Genomic DNA, 26,829 nt, shown 5'->3' with positions numbered 1-26,829 from the left:
AGACCTCCGAGATATAGAATTTAAATTACTATATTAGTTCATTCGGCTGATTTGGAAAGCAACTTCTAAGCAAGTGACACCAAACCCTGTTATTCTCGGCTAGAACTGTGAAGAGTAGCGCCTTTGTGTTAGACTTCTTCAACGACTTCCACGTAGTCAGTTTCCGCCTTGGATGAGTCGTCTTCCACAATTCCCTGCCCATCCGCAGTCAGGTGAGCAACAACTTTGTCCCCAAACAAAGCCCCAATCTCCTCAACAGGAAGTCCTTTTGTTTCAACCACAAAAAAATAAATAACAACAGTAGAAATCAGACACAAACCCATGTAAAGGTAGAATATATTATACTTTCTGCAGGTATATATTAGTGGATTCATTTATCAAGTTAATAGCTAACAACTGAACTCACACATTGTGGAATTCAAGCGCTGATGGCGTTGTGTATGTGATCGCTCCCACAGAATAGGCAAAAAAGCCGAGTCCGACCCCTTTTGAACGAATTGTCGTTGGAAATATCTCTGAGATCCAGATAAATGATGGTGCGTCTATGCAGACATTGTATATCATAACGTAAAGATAGAACATAGCTGCGCATGCTCCCAAACCGGCTTTGTTGTCTGAGTCTAGATATTGCCTTTGTAATAAGGCTTCAATTAGCAAGATTACAGCGAGCCCCGGAAACCCAATCACTAGGTAGACTATATTAGCGTATTCTATACATAGGATAGAATAGAATAACGTACGAAATAGTTTTCTACGGCCAATACGGTCAACCACAAATAGTGAGATTAAGAGGGATATGTTGCCAACAGTAGCAAAAACACCTACATATGTTCAGGTTAACGTGGCTTAAACAATAGTCGATTGCATGTATTCGTACCATATAATATAAGTGGCATGGCTCCTGTCATTCCAAGGGTGCCAAATATGAGGATGAGGAAATTCGCAATCGCCAACACCTATATAGTGTGGTTTCGTCAGTATACATCGCAGAGTTAATTGCAGAATTGATGACTTTATATACCCCTGTAGATTGTGCTGCGAACCTATATTTAACCAGATTAGTATCCACAATATGCTCTCTTGTAGGTTATTTCTTACTGAATAAACATTGCGAGCAGGGTTCTTTTTCTCCAAGAAGGTTTTGTGAACATTTTTATATATCCTGTTTCCTCCTCTCTATCATGTGCCGTCTGTCTCATAATCTGAGTATACTCTGCACGAGCGGCCCGATCTTCAGGGTCATTCGGATCATGATGGATCTTTCGAAGTACCTCCAAAGCCTCGGCTGACTTTCCTACCATGGTCAAGAAGCGAGGAGATTCAGGGAGAAATGGGAGGCCAATAAGAATGATAAGAGGCCCTAAACAACCCAAGGCCAAGGGCAATCTCCATTGCAGTGTGACATCCTTCGCATAGTAGGTACCAACGGACACCCATGCACACCTCCAAGAGTATCAGCATTTTTATATCAAGTGGAGGTGTGGTGTATATTCTTACACTAGATATCCAAGCGCAAAGTTCATAGCAGTAAGCCCAGAGAGCATACCACGACGATGAGGGGGGGCGACCTCAGTAGCATATAATGGCACCAAGGCAACGAGGATCCCCAAGCCAAACCCTTGCAGCATTCGCACAGTTATCAGCATTGGAATGGCAGCAGATCCAGCAACTAAGGCACCGCCAATTAAAGAACAGATGCTGGCAAAGGCAAATGCCTTCTTTCTACCGAAAGCATCGGACAGCCATCCCTGTACAAGGGCTCCAGCAGCGAGACCAAAGTTGAATAGTCCACTGATTGCACCCAGAATGCTGATGATTTAATGTTAGCTCTTGTTTTATCTCCGTTGGGCTTCTTTAGTAGAGATGCATGTACTTGGCCGTATAACTGCTGGTTGCTAATATTGGTGAGTTTTGTTTCTAACACGAGGTCGTACACGAGCAAGCCACGACTCACGATCAAGATTAAAGTATGTATAAAACCCTGGCTGGCCAATGCTAGTCACGAAAATGGCAAACCCAAAGCCATAGCTGAAGGCTCCCAAAGCCGCGAGGCAAGTGATTGCGATATTGTATGCTGTAAGCTTAGCCATGGATGACCAGTATCATGAATATTAATGGATAATTCATTATTTGAAAACCGGTTGCTTGGGAACTTGTATTTATAGCTTAGCACCACGGGGTTCGATTAATCCATATTTTGTTCCAGCCCTAATACCGAAAGCTATGAAGAGGATAGGAGGCTTTCAATTCTAAGCCACGGCCACTGATTGGTAGGTAACTCCTCAACTGATCATCCCAAATGGCCTTGAATAGCTGTTGATCTTTTTTGTGGCAATGCAAAGCGTCAATAAATATACCGACTAAGTTTTGGACAAGATAAGCGCCAATCTTAAACTAACTTAAACGCATGCCTGGCGCTTACTCATAGGAAGAGAGACCCAACGATTCGAGAGTAGATTTAGCGGATACGAAGAGACCCCACAAAGCTAGACGAATAGTCACATATCTTGCCTCCGCAAACGACTTAACTTGCCACGAAAAAAGGCACAGGTATGCTTTATCTAAGTTTCCAACCCCGCATTGTTCCCCGCGTTAATTGGGCTTAGTGTGCGGGGAAGATTCCCACAAATGCCGAGTCACCTTTGTCAATAATGCCGAACCAATCTTTTTCTCCCGGTCCACTGCTCCAAGCAATCACTTCGCTGGCCCGGTAGTTTGGCCTAATAGGTATTTCTCTAGCTCTTCTGTCAGCTCCGTAATATTGGACCAACTACTTGAGTCGATCTATCCCTTGGCCGGCGCAGGTTGTAGGCTACGTCTTCGTTGGGGCTGGTATATCATTATCTTCCACTAGAGATTCAAATATTTTCTTAATGTCAATGCGAATGTAGAAAAACATGTTATTAGCGGCAGTAATTTTCTACCTAGCTTTTTGGGGCACCACTACGCATATATTCCAGGAACGCACTCGTGGATGTTTGAGAAGTGTGCTCGATTCTCGAGCTTCTCTAGATTCAGGGAGATATGGTAGGCAAACTGATTAATTTTGGCCACTTGACTATCAGGAAATTGTTTGTACGGCCTAAGAAATAGATTTTTGTTGATGTTGGACATAAATGAACACACTTTTGTGTATCTGGACTCAAAAGGTAATAGTTATGAATCATTCCTTGGTGCAGTATTCTTCCTCCAATGTATGTGTTAGCAGCGTAGAGAATGACAGATATAACCTGGAAAAGCTAGAACACCATGATGACCAAGAAGTGATATTTCAAGATCAAACAGTAAAATGGCCTCCCTGGCTACCACTTTTCCAGTCCTGCAGCTGGTCAAGATTTGCCGAACTTCTAATATCAATAGGCTCCTGAGCCAAGGGCAAAAGCTTGTTAACCAATCCTTCATGGTAATCACTGTTAAAATAGTTAAACATAGCATTATTGCTCCGGAATCTACTATTTTATTAGCTGATACTCTTAATTCCTTTGTCTCAAGCCTCTGAGATGAAATATTGAGGAATGAAAAATGAACTGCATGTACCGTTCAAGAACTATAACCTCTTCCTTGCCTGATACCACGAATTCATATGCGTGAACAACACCAGCAACATTCTCTTGGATTTCTTTCAAAGTTGGCGATACAAAGTTTAGCAGCTTATAGTTAATGGTCAGCACCAAAGGTTATATTAGGAATACAATAATTGATTGGTGGATACCAGCGCAAACGCACCTCGGTGAATTTACCCTCCTTTGGTCGGATTGAAATGACGCATACTGGTTCTGTTGACATCGTGAGAATGCTCAGTTTACCAGTGGATCGGATGTGCTGTAAGTGTTATAATTAAGATAGTCGTCCGGTAGGTTTGATTACGCTCGTAATATGTTCTCGGCCTCTTCTTATATGCAGCAAAAAGCAAGTCAGGCCCACTTATCTATTTCCCGAATTCAAAGAATGCTGGAGTTGGGAGTTTTGACTGGCGCACATACCCCCGGTTTATTTAGTACAGAAGTCGTCAGATTTCCACATTGGCAATCATAGCTCTGTCACGAAACTACTCGACAGCAACCAAGACAGTAGTTTGTATAAGCTAGATGGATAATTAAATGGAATTTTACACTTTGAGTAATTCAAGGAATGTATTATTTCCCCAGATGAATAACAACCTAGCTTTGGGGATAATTCTTACTGCTGGAGTCTTCGTATTGGTAACCGAAATCGGTGAACCGATAGTTTGAAAAGCGTAATTATATAAGTAACCGGTCTCGGTATTCGTACTGAGGTTGGCCGATGGAACATTGCCTGGTTACGGAAGCTGAAAACCCGTCGGCATAGTTTCGTTACGGCTGGTATTTACTCGCAATACCGCCTTCGGTATGAAACTAGCAAGTAGATTCTGCCTAGCTCTAATGATAGAAGCTAACCGCAGTACTGCGTTAAGTCCTTCACATTTACCACGCGCGTTACACCACTTTTTATAATGTTTTTTTTGCTACCTCTCTTATTTATCAATAAAATTGGTTAGGGTTTAGATAAATTTTTAAAGCCAATCAAGGACATTAGTCCATGTCATACACGTCTGGTCATGCAGACCCAGCCCGTAAATGTCCTACTTAATATAGAATAAAAATGCACGTTCTGTGTTAGCCTCCATTTCAATCGTAAATCATTCCTCCGGAACAGTGGAGATGCCCACCAGTCCCACTAGCTGCTGAAGGCCTATTGAAGAACACATGGATCTGGTTACATGTTCGACCGTGATGAACAGATCCATGATTATCTTTCAAACCTGTCATTTCTAGCCTGCCATTTTATTTTTCAAATCAATCTGGCCTTTCGTACCCAACTACGGCAGAGAGAACGCCCCTCTGCAGTCCTGGATGAATTATGAAGTAAGTGGCCAGGACGGGTCTACTGCAATCAGTGCAGAGCATCAAATTGTATGCTGTTAGATTACGTAGTTGTGGTCTACCTACATAATGTTATCGAGTAAAAACTGATTCACTGTATTCTTACTGCTGGATGAGGCAGTAAATTGTGGGATTGCCAGTTAGTGCGTACTTATGGTAGCATTAGTGGGATCTGCCCGTACGTACTAACAAATGCAGAGTAGACTAGTGTATATTTGTACTCCTGTAGATGATGATCTGACAAGTGCTATTCCGTAATTTGGTGCATGAACATGCAGTAATTATGCTATAAAGTGTAGTTCCGCAGAAACTAGAACGTCTCGGCTGGCTAAACCTACACCTTTGGAGATACGAAGATCAATATTTAAGTATGAGAATTAGAAAAAGCAAGCTCATAGGCAACTGTAGCGTAACCTAAAGTCAATAACCTGTAGGAAAAGGAAGAGAGGGGAAAAGGAAGAAAAAGCAAGCTCTCCGAAAAATCGGTCAGTCCGTCAGTGAACGATATAGTGTGCATAGCAACAGAATGATGCAGCGATTGGCGCAGACTCGTTGTTGTTTCTGAGACATGCAGCCACGAGGCATATCAGAGTCTGCGGCCTTTTCTCTGTCGTGCTGTCAGAAATAATACGAACAAACCGATTTGGGAGGACTCTTGAGAATGTACACCCATGACACTGATTACACGGTTATTGTCGAACCAATGAATATGGCCATCCGCAGCATAGGTCAGATTTCCGAGATCGCTCTCCACGTAGAAATGACCGTTTTTTCAGCTCAATCGTGCATGATGTCAAGGCCTGAGCGTAGCTTTGACCATACTCAAGCTGCCCACTTGTATGGACATTACGCTTTGGATACTCGGGCGTGTGATGTATCTATCTTTCTTTTGACCGTGTAGGCGCTAAATACAGAGTACATTCCCTGTGTGTTCTCTTGAGCAGAACTACCCAGCACTCCAGAGTTCGCTCGAAGGATCTCTTTTCTAACGCTCTATTCATACAACATACCTGCTGTACCCTCACCATGGTCGACGCCGCATTCTACCAAAAGGACCTCGGGGAGGCATGCTTCTTCTCGGTCAACAACTACTGTCGCGTTCGCTGGGAGCCATACACTTCCACCGAGACGCGAACCTGGGGTCCCGCATCGATCAAGGATCACTAGAAATCCCTAGGGCAGGCGAGATTTGACACAGTGGACGCCATCCTCCCTGTCCAAGGCGTCGCGGACGAGTTGTACTTCTTCCAAGACCTAGAGGTTGTCCGCATCAAGTTAACAGCCAAGTCCGGAGGTGATACGATCATCGAGGGCCCCATCAAGACTCTAGACAAGTGGAAGTCCCTGGCCGGGACGACGGTGCCTGGCGTTCCCAACGAGGCTTATCTGTTCAGCGGGCCCAACTACGTCAAGATCGACGTGTGAAGGACAAGATCATCTATGGGCCCCCGGGAGATTGTTAAAGAATGGCCCGGTCTGGCCAAGACGGGCTTCGACTCAGTAGATACCGCGTTGCAGGTCCCTGAAGATAAAGCCAAGAAGCCAGGAGAGACCTACTTTCTTCCGAGCAGGCCAATATGCGTGTGTGCAGGTCATTCCGTCCAAACCGGATGTCTTGCAGTGAGGGCCTGAGAAGTGGGAGAACCATTGGAAGAGTCTGGATTGGATTGCCAACCAGCCTCCAACGCAGACTCAATCTCCTTCGCCGGAGCAGCCTGCTTCTCAACCTCAACCTCCGGCCCAGAATCAGCCTCCCACGGAAGCCCAACCTCCTAAACCTCCGATAGCCGGTCAACACATGCAGAGGCCCATGGACCGCGTGGGGAAGGGCTGGTTTCATGAGGTCCAAAACGTGCCAGTTACAGGCATCGAGATTTGGGAGGGCTTTTGGTACGCGATCGAATACTGGGAAATTCGCAAAGTGCAGATTACGTGGGAAGATGGCCATCGGAGGGTGTTTGGCACCGATCTACGTGCCCAGCGGTATAATTCTTTCAAGCTCAATCCTCGAGGCAGGGAGCGCATCACAAACTTCACCACGAGAATTGGGGAGACGGAACCATGTAAGCATCTAAACCAACCGGAGCCACCCCTGTGCGGTTGGTTCGGCTGGTGGCATCTCCTACTCCTGGGAGCTGGGGAATGGGATCCTCCTGGGATTGCTCCGAGGATATTGCTGGCCGCTGTAGATTGTGCAGATGGGACCTATTTGGGCTCGGTGATCTTGGGAAAGGAGAGTCCAGAGTACACAGCAGTAGATCCAGGGCTTGTCGTAATAGCTGTTCGCCTAATCATTCACTAATTATTGTAAACAATTGTCCGTAAGCTTCAGTGATCAGATAATCAAAGAATAATATTAGGTCATCGAAGATTAAGCAAAAACTCAAGGGTGTGATTGGGATTGTACAAGGATAGCTCACTGAGTAGTACCCGTGGGCTCCGGGGGCTCAGTTTTATCCATTGATGTAGGTAGACTCATAGTTTTGTTTGATGTTACATCAATCGATATATATGTACGATAGGACACTCTCTCAATATAACATTTGAAAACGGCATGGGGCGAATCGAAGCTGCTCAAATACATGCAAGGTAAATTATCATCAGCTGACGATGAGAAACAGACTCACAGTCATCATAACTTATGATCTATATCGACGTCTAAATCAATACCTTCTTCCTGCTTCACCCGCCCAACTTCCCTCGCGAGCTCTTCTCTTAGCCGTCGAGCAAGCTCTTCCCCTTCTTCATCATCTAACTCTTCCCTCTGCCCTCGACCAAACATCGTCCAACTCGGCGATTTAGTCATCGCTCCAGGCGACCCAAGCGGTGGCCTAGGAATGATATGAAAATGGATGTGAGGAACCACCTGGGCTGCTCTTTCGCCTGTTTCCATAATTAGATATACATTACATAGCTTCATATATAAGGGGGCTGGTTGAAATGGTGGAGAATTTTATTACCGTTATTTTGAACAATGTTCCAATGTTGTTCTTCTGCAAGACTTTCGGCACCGAATATAACTCGCATGGCTGTCCTTGAGAGAACCGGGAGCCATTTACCAAACTGCCATAGCCATGAGTCATTAAGTCCCTCGATTAAATTTTGAAATATGTCTGATGATTAATAAATCAGGCACACTAACCTCCTCGCCGACCCGAACTCCGACGTCGCCAACTTTCTCCCAATGATTCCTGCTCGTGAGCAAAATATGCCCTCTCGCCAAGGGCATAATATCCAAAAATGCAAGGACATGTTGCGTAGACAGGATCAGGAATGCATGGGAAGATTCTGTGCTTCCTGGGCGGGGCGGAACCTTTTGAATGGCGGATGATGGAGGGATGGGAGGGTATGCGGCGGCGATGCTGCAGAAGGGGCAGGTTGGAGAGGGAATTGCAGGAAGGTTTGGCATTTTGAAGATTATATTACTGGGTATTTCGCTGAAGCTTCTTTTGGTGATGACGATGATTGAGATATGGGGTACTTGATGAGTCGGTTGAAATGTGGATAATGTTGCCGAGTGATTGGTGGGATGTGAGATGTTGGCTGAAATATCTGTGTCGAGATTGGAGAGGCTGATAGGATGATTGGTAGATCCGCGATAGAACCTGGTCAAATCGACGTTCAAGATGCATCAATGTATTAAAATACCTTCCGTGATTGAGAGTGAGTTACATTTGTTGTGGCTTGTTGAGATGGAGGTTTCATTGGCCTCCGCTTGGCAGTGGTGATCCACAGCCGAGGTTCATTGATTCAATAGCGGAATACTCTAATACTGCCCTGATACGTTGTTACAACCGTTTTAGGGTTGCAGCAACGTCTTAGTAATGTCTTTGGATTTTATATATATTCATTTTTGATATAGCTGCCAGACGAGAGTCTAATTTTTAATATCTTATTATTGGATATGTATACAAATTTGTATGTGCATCCCGTGCCAAGACGTATTTGTTGAGAAAGATATATTCTTTACAAAAACATATCAAAATAATCGATTCAACATCGCCCAATATCATTAATTAAAATATATAATATTTGAAATTATATTACAAAAGTGTATTGTTTATAAAATATTAACATGTCCATTCCAACGCGTATATAAGCGCGTATAAGCCCTTCCTACGCATCCAAGCCTTGCTCACGCACCTAGATAGTTAGTCATATAAGTGACATACTATGCCTCGATATTAAAGACTCACTAATAGTTCAAAGCAAGCGAGCAAGCCCTCAAGACAGAAGGCGAGGCAGGAAGTGAGTAAGATTGGGGGTTGAATATATATATATATAACGTCTCACTTTATGTCAGACGTTATCAGGGGTCTACTACGTATCCAAATTGCCTGCTACATATTGTTATGGTAGAGAATCTGTAACGGTATCTGAGAACCCCCATCTCCCCCCATCGCAGTCCAAGTAAGCGACATTGGAAATCCAGTTTTCTGGAACTACATGCTACGCTTGGGTTGGGTGTATGTTGAACATATGCCACACATATGTTTGCATTACCTGTAGAAAGTCTCATTGGAATGGAAATAGAAAGCATATCTACAACGACGATTAAAACAATCAAAGGACGAAATAACTCGAGAACCAACCAAGCCCACATTATTCGAATAAGAGACAAGCCAAAATTGCTTTCTGGGACACGTACTTCTCACAAAGCAAAAGAAGCCCTCTTCAATAAACTAGAATTTGAGACACGCATTTATAGACCACCTTCACCTTTTTGTTTCCACACTTCTGCTATAGTAGCCCTCTTCTCTTAGATGAGCGCGACTCCCTTCCTCCACTGTATGGGTGTCCCTTCTCCACCGCATGACTCTTGCTGCAAATTGCGTGCATGGAATGACCCGATAGTATATTGCTAGGTTTACCATGTCCACAATAGGAGCCGCAGCCTAAATAAAATATACCGATCCCACCACCCGATACTGATGAAAGTTGGGTAAGGTTGTGAGAGACAGTAAGTATGCTCCGCTGTTTAAAAACAGCGAAGCCAGAAACAAAAAAAACAGCAAAGCTGATAAGCGCCAATCCAAGAGGAAGTAAACACCGAAGAAGGGTAAATAGAAGTTAGCTCAAAGTAGTAATGCCGTGATAAAATGCAATTGGTTCCATCCACCAGCACCCGCATGAAAAGAGAAAAACGCCCAGGTAGAAAATGAACTCCATCCAGGTATAGCGCCGCCCAGTTGTGATCTCAATAGAAAGGAATTCCCGAAGGATCGACAAGTCGTAGTTCATTTCGCATTATAATTTGCCATGGGCCTGGTTGTAGCTTTCGTTAATTGAGCTTTCAATATACATGGAATGATATTTCTTTGCCCATTGACGAGTAACAATAGAAGCCTTGAGGAACTTTTTGCTGGCATATTTCTTGAAGAAAGCCTCATGAGCCACAGGGCGATGGAGGTAGTCAATCATCAATTGGAAGACTGGTTGGATCTCTTCTTCCGTATATCCAGAGTAGTGTGCGAGGGTAGCATCCCATGAAGACCGATCCAAGATGAGGCGAGCAAGATACATGGCAGCAGCGGCGATGTGACTTTGTTTGTAAGCCATGAATCTGTGATCCAACAAGCTAATCTCCATGAGATATTTGCCCAGAGTACGCGTTTCAATGTCGTAGTTGTCAGCTTTGGAGATACGTCGAAGGAAGTTCATCGGGTTGGGGTAGCTCATGTTGTAGTCAAGAGTTGCAAGAACGTGTCTTTCCGCGTCGAGGATCTCTTTATCCGAGAACGTCTCGTCGGCAACATGACTGAAATTAACCACATGAGGGGACAAAACTTCTTCATATTTGGATGCGATAAACATAGCAGTCACACCCACTAGTTGTAAGCGATCCAAAGCAACGACTTCAGCGGACAGAAAGCGATCGATGATGTTGACAGTGAGGAACAGAGTCTCGGGTAGGAGCCTGAAACGCGTGTGGACCTCAATGAGCCAGTCCACTAGAATGCCACGCATTTTCCACTCCAGATCTGGTTGATGTTCGATATAATCGGGGTTGGCAAGGGTTTCCAGCTCGAGATCTTTGAGGTAGTCGAAAACCTCCACCACGTATTCTGCGACCATCAAAGGGTCACCAAGATCTTCGGTATCGAGATCCACGACATCCTCACCGAGGGGATCCTTGTCTACAACTTCAACCTCGGTTGAATCTTGAATTGTAGTAACTTCCTGCTTCGTGGTCTCTTGTTTTTTCTTCTCAACGTCTACCTTCTTGCGAGGTGGCTCATCATTGTGCACGGTTTCCTCTTTGATGGACTTTTGGCTGGAGGATCGTTTCATTGAGCTCCCACTGATGCCATTGCCACTTCCGGGACGCTTAATTTCAGTTGCGGGCTTCTTGTTGATATTGTTGTCCTTCACACCTAGTGCGGAGCGCGTCGTGTTAGTTCGGCTAAGCTTCTGCACACCACCAGCTTGAGCGGTTGCCTTGGAGGTGAGGCCAGCTTTTGTTGCTGGCTTCTTGCCATCTTTGGCATCAATTAGATCCGTCTTGGCCACATTGCTCACATCACCCAGCGCAGGGCGTCTCCTTTGAGTCCCGTTCGCAGTGGGAAGGGACGAGTTGGCCTTTTTACTCTGGAGAGGCTTTTTCGTTGCAGCGGTCGTGACGTCTGATGTAGTGAGGGCAGCAGCCTTCGCTCTGGTCAGGCGTGTCGATGGGCCATTTTCGTCGTTCTCGTTCGCAACTGTCCTCTGACGGAGACTCCGTGTCTGAAGAACATCAAATGAGGACATGGTTTGAAATGAAAAGAAAGAAGCAGCAGAAAAACACAACGCTTGAAAGTGCAAGTTATTATGATTAATATTAGTAGCTTACCGGCGGCATGATGGACTACCGTTAATGGTAGAAAACGCGTCAAGAATAAAGAAAAGGGCTGGGGCCGAGATCAAGTACAATTGAGCGATGTCGAAGATCGTCTGGGCCGTTGTCACAGTTATTCCAGCTGCATTCCGTTTGTTAGTCGTGGACGTTGGAGTGGAGATGGTGAGGAATTTGGATGCGTATCCCTGGACATACCTCACGTGGAAATATACTCAATGCTGCAAATCTCAATGAATTGTGAGATATACCAGTCGATTAATACGTAGTAGATGGATGTTCTGGATGTGATATCACGCTTTGTCACGGGTTGACTGTTGTTTTTGACAGGGTCTGCAAGCTTGGAAGCGCGGGTCAGATGAGCGCGACAAATAAGTTAGGAGCGTGTAAGCAGCTCCGAGCGAGGAAGTGCTCGGCGGTGGAAGTGAAAATGAGTAAGTACAATATAGTGAGGAATGTACAAAGTCTTGTCAGGGCTGGGAAGGGAAGCGTTTCTATGAGGAGGGCGGTAGGTAGAGTGAAATTGAGCAGGCCCAAGGTGTGATGTTTGGCTCTTAGGCCTTTAGCGTGGCAGCCGGTGTCAGTGACGGTAATGCCCCACTGCCAACCACGGCCTCCTCGCGTTCTGCCCATACAAACGATACCAGCGGCAAGGGAAAAATGCGTGCAATCTGGTGAGGAATGCTTACCGGCAAAGACTGGGGTCAATTGCACATAAGATGGACAGTATCGAGACCGTAGACAACAGTAGATAATAGTATGGGACAGGAGACAGCAGCGTACGGGACAGACACGCAGCGTAATTATGAGAGGCAGCTTGGAAGAATGAAAAGATGACGCGCCTGGAAGGCTATTTATGAGGGTAGGGCCAAAATACAGACTGTATTCCCATAACAACAAGCCGGGGCGGTAACAATGGCGCGACTTTTCTTCTAAGCGGGTGCTGTATTATCTGCAGCGAGGGCGTCGATGGGCGTGAAGCAGGAAGCGGGTCTGCGATGCGAGGAGCGCGCGGGTGGAGAGCAAAACACGGCCGTCGCTGCGGCAACAGGCGTGTCGCGCAGTCACGTGGTGCCCCAGCCACTGTGGCGTACCCGGCAGCGTGGTGGCCGTGCGGATATCATGTGACCGGGCAGGAACATACTTTTTTGGCCGGGTCAATTGATTGCCATCAGAGTGACCAGCGAGCAATCTACCAGCGGCGCCAATTGGCATCCTGACCCCGCCTGCTGCCATTGGGATCCGTCTGTGGATGCATTGCACTTCTTGGAACCAGTTCAGTTCAATATTGTTTTCGAGGTGCGACTCGCCCACCTGGATCGCAGCCATGCTGCAACCCCGTTTCTTCGCGAGGGCGCTGCAGCTTCCCTACCGATGCCTTTCGACATTCAACGCCCGGTCGTATGCGACCGTTGTCCAAGAAACCGAGACGCCGCCTGTCCAGGAATCATCCTACGACCCAAGCATCACATTTGCTCCTCCGCCGACTCGAGGTGAAGTCGGAGTTCTTGTTCGAAGATACAAACCCCGAACTCCTGGTCTTAGACACTTGCGGAGACCTATCAACGACCATCTGTGGAAAGGCCGTCCTGTGCACAGATTGACCTTTCCCAAGCGAGGCCAGAGCAAAGGAGGCCGTAACCACACCGGCCATATAACTGTACGCCATCGCGGTGGTGGACACAAACGTCGAATTCGCATGGTCGACTTTGCCAGAGATACGCCCGGCCCGCATGTTGTAGAGAGAATTGAACATGACCCGGGTCGTACAGCACATATCGCTCTGGTTAGGTCGAAAGTGACGAGTAAATTGAGCTACGTCTTAGCCGCTGATGGCATGCGAGCCGGCGATGTTATCCAAAGCTATATGCCTGGCATTCCGGATGACTTGTGGAAGAGCATGGGAGGTGTGATTGATCCTGGTGTCTTGGCTGCACGAACGGCATGGAGAGGCAATTGCCTACCTCTACACATGATACCTGTCGGCACGCTAATATACAATGTTGGTCTGCGACCCGGAAAGGGGGGCCAATTATGCCGAAGTGCTGGAACATTTGCAACGGTTATTGCCAAGGGGACCGAGCAGCAGAAGAACGAGGAACGCAAACAGCAGCTTCAAGCCCAGTCTGGTGAGACAGTTGAGGAAAAGAAGCTTACACAGCGCGAAAGACAAAAGGCAAAACGCGATGCCGAACATGTAACGATTCGGCTTCAGAGTGGTGAAGTTCGCTTGATTCACAAAGACTGCTGCGCGACAGTCGGAGTTGCAAGTAATCCCAACTACCAGTATACCCAGCTCGGAAAAGCTGGTCGTGCTCGTTGGCTCGGTATTCGCCCGACTGTGCGAGGTGTAGCTATGAATGCCATGGACCATCCTCACGGTGGTGGACGTGGTAAATCCAAGGGAAATGTTGACCCTAAGAGTCCTTGGGGTATTCCGGTATGTGATATTCTGCAGGAACGCTTGATATACCTAGTTTCTTCAAGCTAACTTTTATTCACTGCACAGACTAAATCCGGTTACAAAACTCGACCCAAATGGAAAATCAACAAAGCTGTCGTTGTTCCTCGTGTGCGTAACCAGGGAAAGCGGCGTAGAGGCTACAACTAATTCTAAAAAATGCATGCGATGATATCTGTGACAATACTAAGACCAGCACTTGATTTGTTGTTCATATAGGGCGTTGGGACTTTTTCATGTACACTTATTCGGGGCCACGATCCTTCATCTGACGCAGATATTTTTTCTTATTGCATCTATAGCCGATTGTCTCTCTGTACAATACATTGAATTTCTCACAAAACATTTCTATGAAGCTATTATTTTCTTTTTTTTTATACATTTGTGATTAATTGCGTAGCTTGTCCTACCGCCAGATTCGGGCTCTACTGCCGCATTCAGACTCTCTCGGCATTACGGCCGAACTGTTCCGGTAGCTATTCCAGATTAAATCATCAACCCACCTGGATTCAGATTAGTCTACCAACCCCAATATCTGACGATTGTTCTTAAGAATTGCTGGGCTCAATACTATACAGTCTACGAACGTTCGCTATGACTGTGGCCTATCGCCCATGATACCTTACTGAATAGCGACACAAAATTGATTCAGTCTTGCACCATCTCAACCGCACGTATTCGTCCGACCAGACCGCCTGCTATTGCTCGTCGTAAGCCTAGGCTGCCTGCATCGATCCAAGCGACCCCATCTTCCAACCTCGACGGTTTCCGCATATTATAGGGATATTATTGAACAAATTGCTAGCATTATCGCCACTTGATTGTATTACTGGGGCTTAGTGAGATTTCGCTCATCGATACCATCAGCATATTTTCGACCGAGTTCGCCTACGAGCGTTTTCAGCCATCAAAAGTATACCGAGTTGTCGACATTCTATGGCCGACCATGACATCTCGGAATGATAGCTCATCGAACGAGGGTTCTGGGGAACCTATGTCTCAAGATTCATTCCAGCCCCAACGCGGAAATGCTGGTGGCAACACAAACGAAGACGATAATAACTTTATCCCACGCCCGAAAAGAATGGCATGCGTTATTTGTCGGAAGAGAAAGTTGAAATGCGATGGAATAAAGCCCACTTGTGGGACATGTGCCCGCGTGGGCCACAATTGCGCCTATGATGAAGTTCGCAAGAAGAGCGGCCCAAAGCGAGGATACGTCAAGCAGCTAGAGGCAAGACTTGGTATGTTTCGATTGCAGTTTGATCCTTGAGGAAACATGAGAAAGTTCTTACTGACTGGGTCGTGCAGCGCAGGTCGAGACGTTTATTAGAAATAAGGAACCAGAAAACCCATCGGCTAGCCGACAGACCCCTCCCAATCCGTTGGAATCATTTCAGAGACCGTCAGATATATCATCTATGTCAAATAACTCTTTCCAGCAACTCTTAGAAGGGCTGGGCCAGACTCAACTCTTCCAAAACTCTGTTCCTGCAGATTCAAATAATTCGGAATCCTCGTGGGAAGTAATCAGTTTGGGGTTAGAAGAGCCACTACCGACTCAGGAAGTTATGGATGAACTGTAGGTTTGCAGAAGCGATAAAGCCGTACGAAAATTTACTTACGAATTCGCAGGACTAGACTGTACTTCTCAAAAGTACACCCCTCCACGCCAATGATTCATCGCCCTCGTTTCTATGCTGCCATGAACTTGGCTCCTAATATGCGCCCTCCGGTCTGTTTGCGCTATATCATGTGGGCATTGACCGCCTCTATTACACCGAAATACGCCTTTTTGGAAGAACATTTTTACGCGCGTGCCCGAAAGTATATCCAATTGGATGAGATGAAAGGTCACGGAGAGCACATCGTCAGTGTAGCTCACTGTCAAGCATGGTTGTTGATCTCACTGTACGAATTTAAACAAATGCTATTTCCAAGAGCTTGGATTAGTGTTGGGAGAGGGGCGAGACTGACAGCGATGATGTGCTTCAATCGTCTAGATGGAGTTGGTTTGGACGTCAAGCATTGCATTCCACCGCCTCGCGACTGGATTGAGAGAGAAGAAAGACGCCGAACGTTTTGGATAGCCTTCTGCCATGACCGTTATGCTAGTATTGGTACGGGGTGGCCTATGATATTTGACGAGAGAGACGTATGTAATATGATTCACTACCCGCACACAAAGTTTTTCTAACCCATTACTTATAGATTATGACGAATCTTCCTGCTAGCGAGGATGCTTTCGTGACTGGCAAGGCCGAGGTAGCACCAACATTGAAAGATGTTTTGGCTGGCGATATTGCAAATTTATCTCCTTTAGGGAGCGTGGCTTTGATGTCGTGCATTTTCGGTCTTAATCTCACCCATCTCCATCGTCCTGACTCCCAGGATAGGGAAGGCGATGTGAATGGTGAATTCTGGAAACGGCACCGGGCTTATGACAACATACTCTTGAATATCTCACTCTCGCTACCGAGCTCGCTTCGTTTACCACATGGCATCTCAGACCCGAACATCATTTTTGCCAATATGAGTATCCATACATCGACGATTTGCTTACATCAAGCTGCTATTTTCAAAGCTGAGAAGAACAAATTCCAAAATCAAATTGCGGCAGAAAGCAAAAGACGGTGTATCATCGCCGCGGATCAGGTTGCGAGTATAATGAAGATGGTCAGCCATACAGATTTATCTTTGGTAAGCTCCCCTTTTTAACAGTATAGATCGTTATAATATGCTAATAAGCCAAAGATGAACCCTTTTGTCGCGTTTTGTCTTTACGTTGCTGCTCGGGTTTTCGTACAATATCTTAAATCACGAGCGGATGACCAAGCTGTCAAATCCTCATTGCATTTCCTGCTTACTGCATTGAATGCATTGAAACAGTACAGTTCCCTCACGGAATCATTTTTGATTCAATTAGATGTTGATCTGGCGGGGAGCGAGTTTGGCCTTTCAACGACAAATAATACGTCTCAAAAGCAAAAGGTACGATTTATCTAGGCTACGCTGTGACTCGTGCTGACGTGCTTTAGGAACCATTCGATGAGTGTTCCACAATTGCTAATATACGCCTAGAGAATGCCACGGAGATTGGCAATACCAATTCCCCCGACAGCCGAGGTGGCTCTGTTTCATCCCAGAATATTGGCTCTGTCCCAAGCCGACAGCGCGGTTACAATTTGAATAACCCCGGATCTACTAATAGATCTGTGAATTCAAATAGTAATGCAAGTCCTGGAATTGATGAGAATCAGTTATGGCCGAACAATGAAATGAACATCTCTCCCTCTTTTAACCTCAGTGACAATCCGTCTGGGTCTGATAAAGCCTCACCCGCCACCATGAACTCATCGAATGCTGCTATTACTCCCTCAAGCATGGACAAGCCATTGTCAACTACTCAGCCGCAAAATGACAATATCAACAAGAGCTCGTCCATTCCTGATATAGCGTCTTTCAACCTCGATGGCAATGATCCATCCCACCACTTCAGTGGCTCGACTCCACACTTCTTCGATACGGCAACGATGAACGTCGATATCGACTCAACAGGCATGGAAAACCCATTTGCCCTAAATGCAGGCTGGTCACATCCACTGGAGCAACCTACAGGGTTCGAGGACGCTTCGCTTAATAATATGGTCGATGATTTAGATCCCCTTTCTAATCGTCAGTTCGAACAAATGCTGCAAGGCATGGGTTGGAACGGATGGCCCCAATGACAGTCTTTATTTGGAAACCAGGCGGCAATCTTTCTTGTCAAATTTGATGATATATATAGAAATATGTAGAGCTGGACATGTTCTGGGATTTGGGGCTGGCGGAGTACATTTGGCAAATCTCGAAGATATCCACGATCGTTATGTTATGCACCTGTTGTGATTTGCTATTTGATTTGAGTATATACTTTACCGCATAATAATTTCTCACATAATAACATTTTGAATAGCTAGAAATTCTAAGAGGTTCATTCAGCGTTTCTACCACATTGTCTTCTTAAAACATGCAAAACATGCTGGGGAATGTCTTATTGGTGCCTCAGGCAGCAGCGATCCACAACCTGAAAGCTTCATCCCGCATTTTTGTCATTTTGAGACTCGAAGTCAACACCCCTTACAAACCGGTCGTATGGCGTATGACTAGTGAGGAGAAATTTCTTTACCTATTTAGACCTCCAGAGACGATGCGAATGAAGGCTGGCCTTCGTTCCACAGCTACACCCATCGCGGAATAGGCGCGGCGTTCGGACATCGACCTCGAAGATCTCGACGTGATCGCAAGCTCCCAAGATGGCACACAAACAACCCGACCGGCGATTCATTCACAAGGACCGATTCGGTTATATATTCGGCTCATTAAAGACTCAAAACTACCAGGATCCTGCCGCACGGGGACCTGGGTCTCATATGTTCGTTCGCTCCGATCATCCTGCAGGGCGCAAAACGCCACCAGGGCCTCTATGTGCATAAAAGGCATTCTACACGCGCAATTTGACTAAGACAATTCCTGTTTGATATAGAATTCGGACACTTGCTTGGAACCCAACGGGCCAATTAATAGCCACTGGCTCCGCAAACCGGACATTGCGTATATGGAACCCGGAACGCGCGAATGCGAGATACTCGACTGAGTTGCGCGGCCATTCTGGGGGGATAGAGAAGGTGTTGTTCAACCCTGTTCGGGATGCTGAACTTGCCAGCTGCTCGAGTGATGGAACAGTGCGGTTCTGGGATGTGCGGTCGAAGACCTGTGTGAGTCGACTAGATGTCGGTGGGGAGGCGTTCACGTTGTCATGGTCAGCGGATGGGAAGGTTCTTGTTGTTGGCAGGAAGGTAAATCAAAGCGCGATATTTTATACGGTAATCAATGATACTGATTTGACGTGGCTTTTAGGACGATACCTTGGTTCCTGTATCTATCGAGAGCCCATCAACGCCAACCGTTACGCTCAATGGCCTGAACGGCGCATCGATGACCGAGAAAAACACGTCGACATATACACTATTACCCTCATACCCACAAAACACGCAAACAAACGCGACGACATTTTCGCACCACGTCCCTACAGAATCCGCGCCAGAACTAGACTTTCTTGCTACAACGGGCGAAGGCACGGTGAAGATATTCTCTTACCCGTCATTTCAACTACAACACACCCTCAATGCCCACAGCTCTGCCTGTTTAGCACTCTCTCTGGCGCCAACCGGCCGCTATCTAGCCGTTGGAGGAAGCGACGCGCTGATCTCGTTATGGGATACTACGGACTGGGCATGTCGACGAACCGTGTCTAGCGAGGGCAGCGGCACCATACGCGGAGTCAGCTGGAGCTTTGACGGACGGTTCTTGTGCGGCGCGAGTGACGAGATCAGCTCTCATGGCCTGGAGATCTTTCATGCCGAGACCGGCGAAAGCGTTCACACAATACCTGTCAGTTCTGGTGTTCCAGCTGTGGCGTGGCATCCTACTCGGTACTGGCTCGCGTATTCTTTGATGGCTGATAGCGGAAATGCTGGTGGGCTCAGGATTGTTGGTGCTGCTGGCGGGGGACTGTAAACGAAGAACAGTTTATCAAGGATGATTTGCAGTTGTATTATTTGGCTCGTTTTCTTTTTATTCCTATTTTTTTTTGTCTGGACATGTAGAGGAACGATTGCGGCTAAGTTAGGAGATACCATGTGATGACTATTTATGAAAGAATTAAATTTGCTTATCTCCTGATCTGGTCACACATAATCGATAAAGGGTGTTTATAAATATATGATGATCCGTTTTCGATACAAACTTATTCATTTACAGTCCTTGACAATAAGGCAATATTCAAAATCAAGGCTCCGCTGCAAAGAAATACCGCGAACATTATGACCTCAGAATATTTGCAGTTCCATGGCTGATGGGCTGACATGTGCGAGTGGTACCATACTTTTATGTCTACAAACGTCAGTGCAGGGCAGAGCAGTTTAGGCGCCGGCACCGGAGGGTATGAAAAATTTTTTCTGGAAAAAGACCAGTGTACTTTGCTCTTCGCATATCGCATTGTTTTGTTTTCCTCTTGTTTCAATATTGTAGGAACACGTTTCAGATGACTCAAGAGTTCATGAATATCTATATTAAGAATGACTAGTGAGCGCGAGTGGAAAACATTGATATCAGTCTGTAGTTGTGCCCTTTTTACATGTACTATATTGCTATATATAGATCTTGACACTCGCATTTCTTGTTTATTTGCCTTGATCCTCGAAGACAGACCAAGAAGTAGTAGGCAGCTAGGCCGTTATTCTATCTTTGCCACGCTATGTGTTTGGGTTCTCCAAGAACCATATCGGGAAATCCCTTTGTAGAATTCTCGTCCCGTGGATATACTCCTGTGTGAGGTCTTATATGAGCCCCTAGATGCCTATTTAAGGGCTGAGAGAGTCATGCTCTGTAGGCTCCTGAGGAGGCTGATGCTAAACTCTAGGAATGCAATTAGTAGTACAACCCGTAGGGTAGCTCAGCCTTGCCGATCTATTCTGTCCTTTGCACAGTCTTGATTCATGGTCATAAACTCTCTAATCAAATGCAAACTTTGAAGCTAGGCGGTTTTTTTTTGTTTCTTTTATTTTCTTTGTTTTTTTCAAAGGTTCATATATGCGGAACTGGTTAACGTCAGTAAACCATCCTGAATTCTCAGCCAGGCTCATAGTTTGCATTCCGTACTCTCCCACAACAAGGAATCTCATTAGGCAAAGGCATGTTGGTTCATTCCTTATTGAGGCTGATAAGCCATAAAATCCGGTTTTCGGTGTAAATTACTCTGACATTCAACTTGCCAACAAGGCTACTTCATGATGATTTGGTCGGATGGCAGCCCCATCTACCTGGCGCCAGCGTGCGCTAGGGAGACGGACGCCCTTGGACGGCCGCCTCGAATAATAGGGCATCTTCCCCGCAATTTCTTTTAGCCCTGTAAGCTTATTTTCACCTCAGTTTGAAAGGAGATTTTCCAGAATATTTAGAGAAGACTTCGACGGCTCCCAGAATAGCCGTGACAGCGCAAAACGCACCACAGAACCGCCTGGGGGATATGAGAGTTGCTTACTCGAAATTTTGTCGCGGCGATGCTTGATTTCTCCGACGATGCGTCAGCCCACGAGAAGGCTTATTTTTCAGTTGGTAGCTTGCCGGCTAATGTCGATCTTGAACATGCGCCGCCTCGAAAAGCTCCATTTTCGACCATTTCAAAGCATGCCTTTGTGCACACAGTACGATACCTAATTTTTTATTCTCTCTTCCCTCTCGAGCTTCCCCTTCGAGGGTACTATAGAAAGGCCATTGAGTTTAGGTCATCTGACGCGTTTTAGACGGAGTTGATACTACCAAAAGATGTTTATACAGCAGTATGGGACTCAATACGCGCGAATATCGAGCCGCCAAAGTATGCCCAGGTTATTATGCCTTTAACCTCGTTGTTAGATGGTGAATTTTTCAACACTTTTATCAAGACAGGTAAAGTACTCACTGTTATTCTCAAGCCATGTAGCGGTGTTGACACGCGCAGGTTATGCTTTGATGGTCTCAGAAGGTCGACCAGGAGTGGATGACGTTTATTCCGTTCAAGATGGTAAGTCAGGATTAAAGAATGAGAAGAATAAAACAAGAGAACCATGATGAATATACAAAACAATGAGAAGAAACGCGAAGCGTGGCGTTTTGAAGGAAGAAACCGTTGAGAAAGATATTTGAATAGAGTTGTATTGTCGTCGAGGCTGACGTTCCCTCTCAAAACGGCAGGAACCTTGACGCTCGAGCTGAATAAGGAGAGATATGAGCGCACCGGCCTCACAGGAAAGCCAGTTCGAAGCGGAGGTCGAAAGCATGCGAAGGAAAGATTTGGTTGGTCTTCTCTTTTTGTCCTATTATGAGCACTGTCTGACTCTTGAATGAACAGTGATCGAGTTGGACTTGCGCCAGCCCTCCATGCTGCATGGCAAGAAAGGCTTCGAGCGCATTGTATGGGCTTGCAAAAACGTCCTCAATTCCTCGCTTACGTGGCTACTTCTTGTTGATCCGTCATCCTCGGGCTCTCTGGATCAAGGTAAAGATCTCGCCTTGTAAGGACCTCAAGGATCTCCCGTAATGTGGCTAACTGTTGAGTTATATAGCCATGCGGATCCTGCAAAGGCATCAACCAAAACTACGCAATTGCCGGTTCAGCGAAATTGACCATCCCCCAATGTACGTCCCGGCGTTGTCTACAAATGAAATTGCTTCGGCAGTTTCGCAGAATCGCCTGGAAGACTACTGCAATGACATTTCGGAATGGCTCGCGCTGGTATCGCTCGAGTCTCCCAGAATACAGGTGAACGACGTAATCGACCGCTATCTCAGTCGCTACTCAGTGCCACAATCAGACACTGGACAATTGCAGTCATTGGCTCTGGTGACACTTCGCTGGCATGGAATCATGACGTCAAATTGGATTACACGGCTGCTCGTTGCCCTTCTGTGAGTAAAGCAACTTGTTCTTTGAGCAATGGTTTCGTCACTAACCAGCACAGGAGCCACGCCGAAGACACGCGAAACTGGGCTGCCTTGTCGGCGACCTCGTTTCGCAGACAGCCAGTGGAAAATGGCGATGGGTATGCTGTAGTTACTATGCCCGAAAGGACAGGGCCTGGCAGTCTTCGTTTTCTGGCATGGGAGTTCATTGGGTCGACGCAGCGCTCGTAAGGGTGGGCGAACCATACTCCTGCGTTCCTGCCTCGCTGCCTCAATATGTGCCTGCTCCTGCGTCGGCTTTAAGCAGAGACACACGGCAGACGCTCCTGCTCTACTGCAAAATCTCGAAACCTAAAGCGTCTTCATCTCGACCATCTATCTACGCCATCTTCTTATCCCCTCGCTTATTGCGTATTGCTCCTTGCTCTATCGCTTCCACTCGCTAGATGACCGACACACTTTCATTCCAATCAATCGGCATAGCTACCGTGTCTAATAGGGCTATGCCTTGCAACCCCTATCAACGAGTCGGTTGCATCAACCCAGCCATGTTGGCCATCGACCAGCCTATCAACCACCCATCTTTATCAGCCCCCCATCTCAGTGAATCGCACAATCTCTGGCTACAGCCTACCTTCAATATTTTAGATGTACAGCTGGAGGGCATTTTGGATGTGCAGCTAGAGGAAAATGGGCCAGCGCCATCCTATAGTACGTTGGGAGACTCCTCGAGACAACCTTCTGCGACACCATCATCGTCTTCAACACAATCAAACAAGACACCAGGGTCCTCCCCCAAGGGACTAAAGCGGCCTTCAGAATCTCAGCAACAGCCTCGGGAATTCAAAATTGTGTTTGACCCGCTATCCATGCCTAAAAACTTCAAGGCGAATCCAAACAATCGTGCTCGTTTCAAATATCATAGCGATGGAACTCGGGATTACCTTAATGCACCGGCAGAACGTCGCAAAGCTTCGACCTAGTTTATACGAACAGTGATTTATACGACAAGGACAGACAGAGAATAGGGCAACGAACCAAACGAGAAAATGACAGCAATACGCATGCGTTCACACATATGTCATCACCTGGCGAGGCCCTGATGCAAGCGTTTTCCATAACAATTTATGGTTTTTCCTTGCTTATTGCTCTTGGGCAAGCCGAATGGCAGGGCCTCGGCGGCGGAAAATCTATTGATCTTTAGGCGTTTTGAGTTATAAAGGGCATGGCCATTGTTTTTATCCTGGAGTTGGAAATCCTTTCCTTTTTGGAACCATGATACCCTTACATTAGAAAAATAGAAGCTGCATATTCTTATCTTCAATGCCTTCAAGATGTTCATAGGAAAACCATATTGATATCCATGTAGTTCATTATAACGCTATCATGATTGTGTGATCGGTCAATAGTCCAAACTTGAATATTCACTCCATAGTACTGAAAACCCCATAATATCCAAAGACAATACCCAGAATAAAGACTACCCAAGAACAATATATACATTGTTCACTCTATGTATTCATTCATCAAGTCATTCAAAACAGGCCTTGAGTTCAAAAACCGGTCAGTATTCAGCCCCTTACTACCCCTTTTCTCCGGCGTTTTGATCTTCTTTGTCCTCTTGGCCCTATTTCCTTCGCTAGGACTGAGCGGACTACCATTCGACATCGAATGGCGTTTTCGTTTTCGATTGTGGTTAGAACCTAGTATGTCAACTGATCTTGCCACGATTGGCGAATTGGCCATTGTTATTCGTCGCTGTGTTGGCGAAAACCCCTGCTCTTCACTGGACTCAAAAACATGATCTTCCAAAGCATTCTTGGGCAAATCGTATATCCATTGATGCTGGTCCATAAGCGATACATACTTTGATAGCAACTTGTCGCCGTCTCGAAGTGTGGACTTGCTACCAATAACGAGCAATTTTGTGCGTGCTCGAGTAAAGGCTACGTTCACGCGGCGCCAATCGCGCAGCAGCTCGCCCACTTGATTATCTTTGTTGCTACGCACACAACTCAATATCACGATTTCCTTGTCCCTTCCTTGGAACTTGTCGGCTGTATGCATTTCTAATTGATGTGAATATCGTCGTAGTTTGTGCCTTAGCAATGCTAATTGACTGCGATAGAAGGTGATGACTCCGATTTCACGCGGTGAAATTCCCGATGATATGAGCGAATCAACGAGTTGTGCGCAAAGTGTTGCTTCGCAGGGGTTTGTGATTCGGGAACCGTTCAAGATCTCTGGAGCGAGACCGGATAGCGTGTCAGTGTTGACAAGCCTCGTCTTGACCGATGGGTCGAGTAAATCTTTGATCCAGCAGCGTCCTTGATTAGAACCGAGGCATCGTTCAGAGGACATCTGCATCAGAGATGTGATATGATGGCTTTTGAGCCCCTCATGGAGATTCGGTATAGTGAGTGACCGAGAAGCGACCTGAGCATTTCCACATTTGAGGCGCCCGGAATAGATCAGGTTGTTGGATAGAAGCATGATCTCTTCGCACATCCGGTATTGGTGCTCCAAGTTTGTGACAGATGATGGGTTGGCATCGGATAGAAGTTTGAACAAGCTCACGTCAAGACCGCCCTGTTGGGCCTCTTTATTCTGAACTAACGGCGGCAATTGATAATGGTCGCCAACCAAAATGAATGTCTTTGCCATTCGGATAGGCCCAAGGCAAACAGGAAGGGTGATCTGGGAAGCCTCGTCGACGATACAGTAATCGAAGATACGTTCGTTGAAAATAGGGTGATTCACGCCTAAGCATGTTGTAGCCACGACCCTTGACTGTTCATATGAATCCTTTAATTCCTCGATCGTTTTTTTGGGAACCGCGGCTAGATCAGCGAATTGCTGCACCTCAGGATGCACTTTTGCCGTAGCACCGATGCGAAGAATACGAATATTTTCATCTCGAATCTTAAGCAGGATATTGTCGACAGCAGTATGTGTGTAAGAAGTCAACAGTACACTCTTTCCCTGAGAAACCAAGGCACGGATTATATGGGCGATTGTCGTTGTCTTTCCTGTACCGGGCATTCCTAAAACGAGTGCGTAGTCTTTTGCACTCATGACTTTGTCAATGGCTTGTCTTTGGTCAACATTCAGGCCCGACTGCGCCGATGATGATAGTTGAATTGCAGAGGACGGGGCTTTGAAACTAGGTGCCTGTCCCTCAATGATAAGTTTCCTGAGCTGGAGAGCTTGGAACAAATCCTTCTCCATCATGCAGATAAGATTGTTTCGAACTGTAGCCATGCCGTTGCTGAACTCATCTTTATCAAGCCGGTAGACCATCTGTTCTTCATCCTTAGTTTCGCATGAGCCTGGATTACTGTCATTGTCGAGTTCCATCAAGCCCTTGAAATTTTGATTTGTGTGCGGATCAAATCCTCTGTTTTTGACTCGTGCATCGTGTAATCGTCGATCCACTGCAACAGTAATCCGTCTCTGGCTAATGTTAAGAACGTAACCATTTGCCAATGCAAAATGGCCCTTCTCATCAGATATGACGATCGGTTCACCAATTGTGATTTGGGAATCTGTGAATGAAAAGCTTGGAGGTGGGTTCGATTTGATGAATGTGTACCGATAACGATTGATTTTTGGACCATTAGTGTCTTCGTAAGTAGAGCCTGGTTCAACGACAACTTCAGCGAAGCAGCGGCCGAGAGCCTCTCGCTCTTTGCTGAGCATCGTCCACAATTCGCGTCGAAATTTCATCATGTCCTTCTCCTCTTTTGTGAGTAGGCTATCCCATTTCTTGAAGAACTCGGCGTGCTGTGCGTTGAGATGGCCAACTGCTTCATCGAATTTCTCGCCTACACCACTAGTCTCACCGTCACCATTATCCACGAGTTTATGGTAGACAAAGCAGGACGTTTTTGAGTAACATTGCTTGCACATATGGGGTCGTTTGATCATAGGTGGCAGCTCCGTCTTCTCACGAACAAACCCTGCCAATCGATTTCGCTCTTGAATCATTTGCAGTATTTCATGACGAACTCCCCTGACCCGAAACATCTTCGTCATTTCAAGGTAGTAGAGAAGTCCAAAAGTAACCTCGATGTCTTCCGTGTTGTCAGTATTGATTACAACCACAAGACGCACACTAAAAAAATGAAACAACTTACCATATCTGTCAG

The 26,829-nt window shown here is 46.1% G+C and overlaps 11 protein-coding genes across 11 annotated transcripts; 6 read left to right on the top strand and 5 right to left on the bottom strand.

Moving 5' to 3' along the window:
• Positions 1 to 128: 128 nt before the first annotated feature.
• BGW36DRAFT_461480 (general substrate transporter) lies at positions 129 to 2,143 on the bottom strand (the record flags this gene model as incomplete). Its single annotated transcript, XM_046222136.1, has 9 exons — positions 1,955 to 2,143; positions 1,874 to 1,895; positions 1,498 to 1,809; positions 1,099 to 1,443; positions 1,022 to 1,043; positions 878 to 956; positions 741 to 821; positions 407 to 686; positions 129 to 348 (listed from the first exon to the last, which is right to left on the bottom strand). Exons 1-9 carry the CDS (start codon positions 2,088 to 2,090, stop codon positions 129 to 131), a joined length of 1,497 nt encoding a protein of 498 aa, XP_046072214.1. The 5' UTR covers positions 2,091 to 2,143.
• Positions 2,144 to 3,277: 1,134 nt separating this feature from the next.
• BGW36DRAFT_427470 (uncharacterized protein) lies at positions 3,278 to 3,786 on the bottom strand (the record flags this gene model as incomplete). The annotated part of the gene is made up of 3 exons (XM_046220415.1): positions 3,278 to 3,449; positions 3,538 to 3,650; positions 3,727 to 3,786. 3 exons carry the CDS (start codon positions 3,784 to 3,786, stop codon positions 3,278 to 3,280), a joined length of 345 nt encoding a protein of 114 aa, XP_046072213.1.
• A 2,254-nt stretch (positions 3,787 to 6,040) lies between these two features.
• BGW36DRAFT_450182 (uncharacterized protein) lies at positions 6,041 to 7,206 on the top strand (the record flags this gene model as incomplete). The annotated part of the gene is made up of 2 exons (XM_046221796.1): positions 6,041 to 6,524; positions 6,583 to 7,206. Exons 1-2 carry the CDS (start codon positions 6,345 to 6,347, stop codon positions 7,204 to 7,206), a joined length of 804 nt encoding a protein of 267 aa, XP_046072212.1. The 5' UTR covers positions 6,041 to 6,344.
• A 93-nt stretch (positions 7,207 to 7,299) lies between these two features.
• BGW36DRAFT_407512 (HIT-like domain-containing protein) lies at positions 7,300 to 8,586 on the bottom strand. Its single transcript, XM_046219045.1, has 3 exons — positions 8,047 to 8,586; positions 7,865 to 7,967; positions 7,300 to 7,787 (listed from the first exon to the last, which is right to left on the bottom strand). The coding sequence occupies exons 1-3, from the start codon at positions 8,311 to 8,313 to the stop codon at positions 7,537 to 7,539; spliced, it is 621 nt and encodes a 206-aa protein (XP_046072211.1). The 5' UTR covers positions 8,314 to 8,586; the 3' UTR covers positions 7,300 to 7,536.
• Positions 8,587 to 9,909: 1,323 nt separating this feature from the next.
• Positions 9,910 to 12,026, bottom strand: BGW36DRAFT_168932 (G2/M-specific cyclin NimE). The gene is made up of 3 exons (XM_046209637.1): positions 11,935 to 12,026; positions 11,734 to 11,860; positions 9,910 to 11,627 (listed from the first exon to the last, which is right to left on the bottom strand). Exons 2-3 carry the CDS (start codon positions 11,740 to 11,742, stop codon positions 10,152 to 10,154), a joined length of 1,485 nt encoding a protein of 494 aa, XP_046072210.1. The 5' UTR covers positions 11,743 to 11,860; positions 11,935 to 12,026; the 3' UTR covers positions 9,910 to 10,151.
• BGW36DRAFT_168923 (uncharacterized protein) lies at positions 11,925 to 12,477 on the bottom strand. The gene has a single exon (XM_046209636.1). It carries the CDS (start codon positions 12,367 to 12,369, stop codon positions 12,091 to 12,093), a length of 279 nt encoding a protein of 92 aa, XP_046072209.1. The 5' UTR covers positions 12,370 to 12,477; the 3' UTR covers positions 11,925 to 12,090.
• A 586-nt stretch (positions 12,478 to 13,063) lies between these two features.
• Positions 13,064 to 14,347, top strand: BGW36DRAFT_397197 (50S ribosomal protein L2; the record flags this gene model as incomplete). Its single annotated transcript, XM_046218263.1, has 2 exons — positions 13,064 to 14,176; positions 14,246 to 14,347. The coding sequence occupies 2 exons, from the start codon at positions 13,064 to 13,066 to the stop codon at positions 14,345 to 14,347; spliced, it is 1,215 nt and encodes a 404-aa protein (XP_046072208.1).
• Positions 14,348 to 14,725: 378 nt separating this feature from the next.
• BGW36DRAFT_461476 (putative C6 transcription factor Prf) lies at positions 14,726 to 18,180 on the top strand. The gene is made up of 6 exons (XM_046222135.1): positions 14,726 to 15,441; positions 15,509 to 15,779; positions 15,833 to 16,352; positions 16,409 to 16,897; positions 16,952 to 17,188; positions 17,236 to 18,180. The coding sequence occupies exons 1-6, from the start codon at positions 15,144 to 15,146 to the stop codon at positions 17,923 to 17,925; spliced, it is 2,505 nt and encodes an 834-aa protein (XP_046072207.1). The 5' UTR covers positions 14,726 to 15,143; the 3' UTR covers positions 17,926 to 18,180.
• Positions 18,181 to 18,299: 119 nt separating this feature from the next.
• On the top strand, positions 18,300 to 19,984 carry BGW36DRAFT_378825 (WD repeat-containing protein). The gene is made up of 3 exons (XM_046216152.1): positions 18,300 to 18,611; positions 18,723 to 19,035; positions 19,097 to 19,984. The coding sequence occupies exons 1-3, from the start codon at positions 18,493 to 18,495 to the stop codon at positions 19,754 to 19,756; spliced, it is 1,092 nt and encodes a 363-aa protein (XP_046072206.1). The 5' UTR covers positions 18,300 to 18,492; the 3' UTR covers positions 19,757 to 19,984.
• Positions 19,985 to 21,300: 1,316 nt separating this feature from the next.
• BGW36DRAFT_427463 (putative ribonuclease P protein subunit p40) lies at positions 21,301 to 22,912 on the top strand (the record flags this gene model as incomplete). The annotated part of the gene is made up of 7 exons (XM_046220414.1): positions 21,301 to 21,444; positions 21,544 to 21,688; positions 21,741 to 21,803; positions 21,974 to 22,075; positions 22,131 to 22,277; positions 22,345 to 22,687; positions 22,741 to 22,912. The coding sequence occupies 7 exons, from the start codon at positions 21,301 to 21,303 to the stop codon at positions 22,910 to 22,912; spliced, it is 1,116 nt and encodes a 371-aa protein (XP_046072205.1).
• A 317-nt stretch (positions 22,913 to 23,229) lies between these two features.
• On the top strand, positions 23,230 to 23,664 carry BGW36DRAFT_427462 (uncharacterized protein; the record flags this gene model as incomplete). The annotated part of the gene is made up of 1 exon (XM_046220413.1): positions 23,230 to 23,664. One exon carries the CDS (start codon positions 23,230 to 23,232, stop codon positions 23,662 to 23,664), a length of 435 nt encoding a protein of 144 aa, XP_046072204.1.
• Between the last annotated feature and the right edge of the window lie 3,165 nt (positions 23,665 to 26,829).

The sequence above is a fragment of the Talaromyces proteolyticus genome (assembly GCF_021365285.1).
Source record: "Talaromyces proteolyticus strain PMI_201 chromosome Unknown BGW36scaffold_6, whole genome shotgun sequence".
NCBI lineage: Eukaryota > Fungi > Ascomycota > Eurotiomycetes > Eurotiales > Trichocomaceae > Talaromyces > Talaromyces proteolyticus.
Note: the sequence above shows the minus strand (reverse complement) of the source record. Positions and strands in the feature narration are given on the sequence as shown.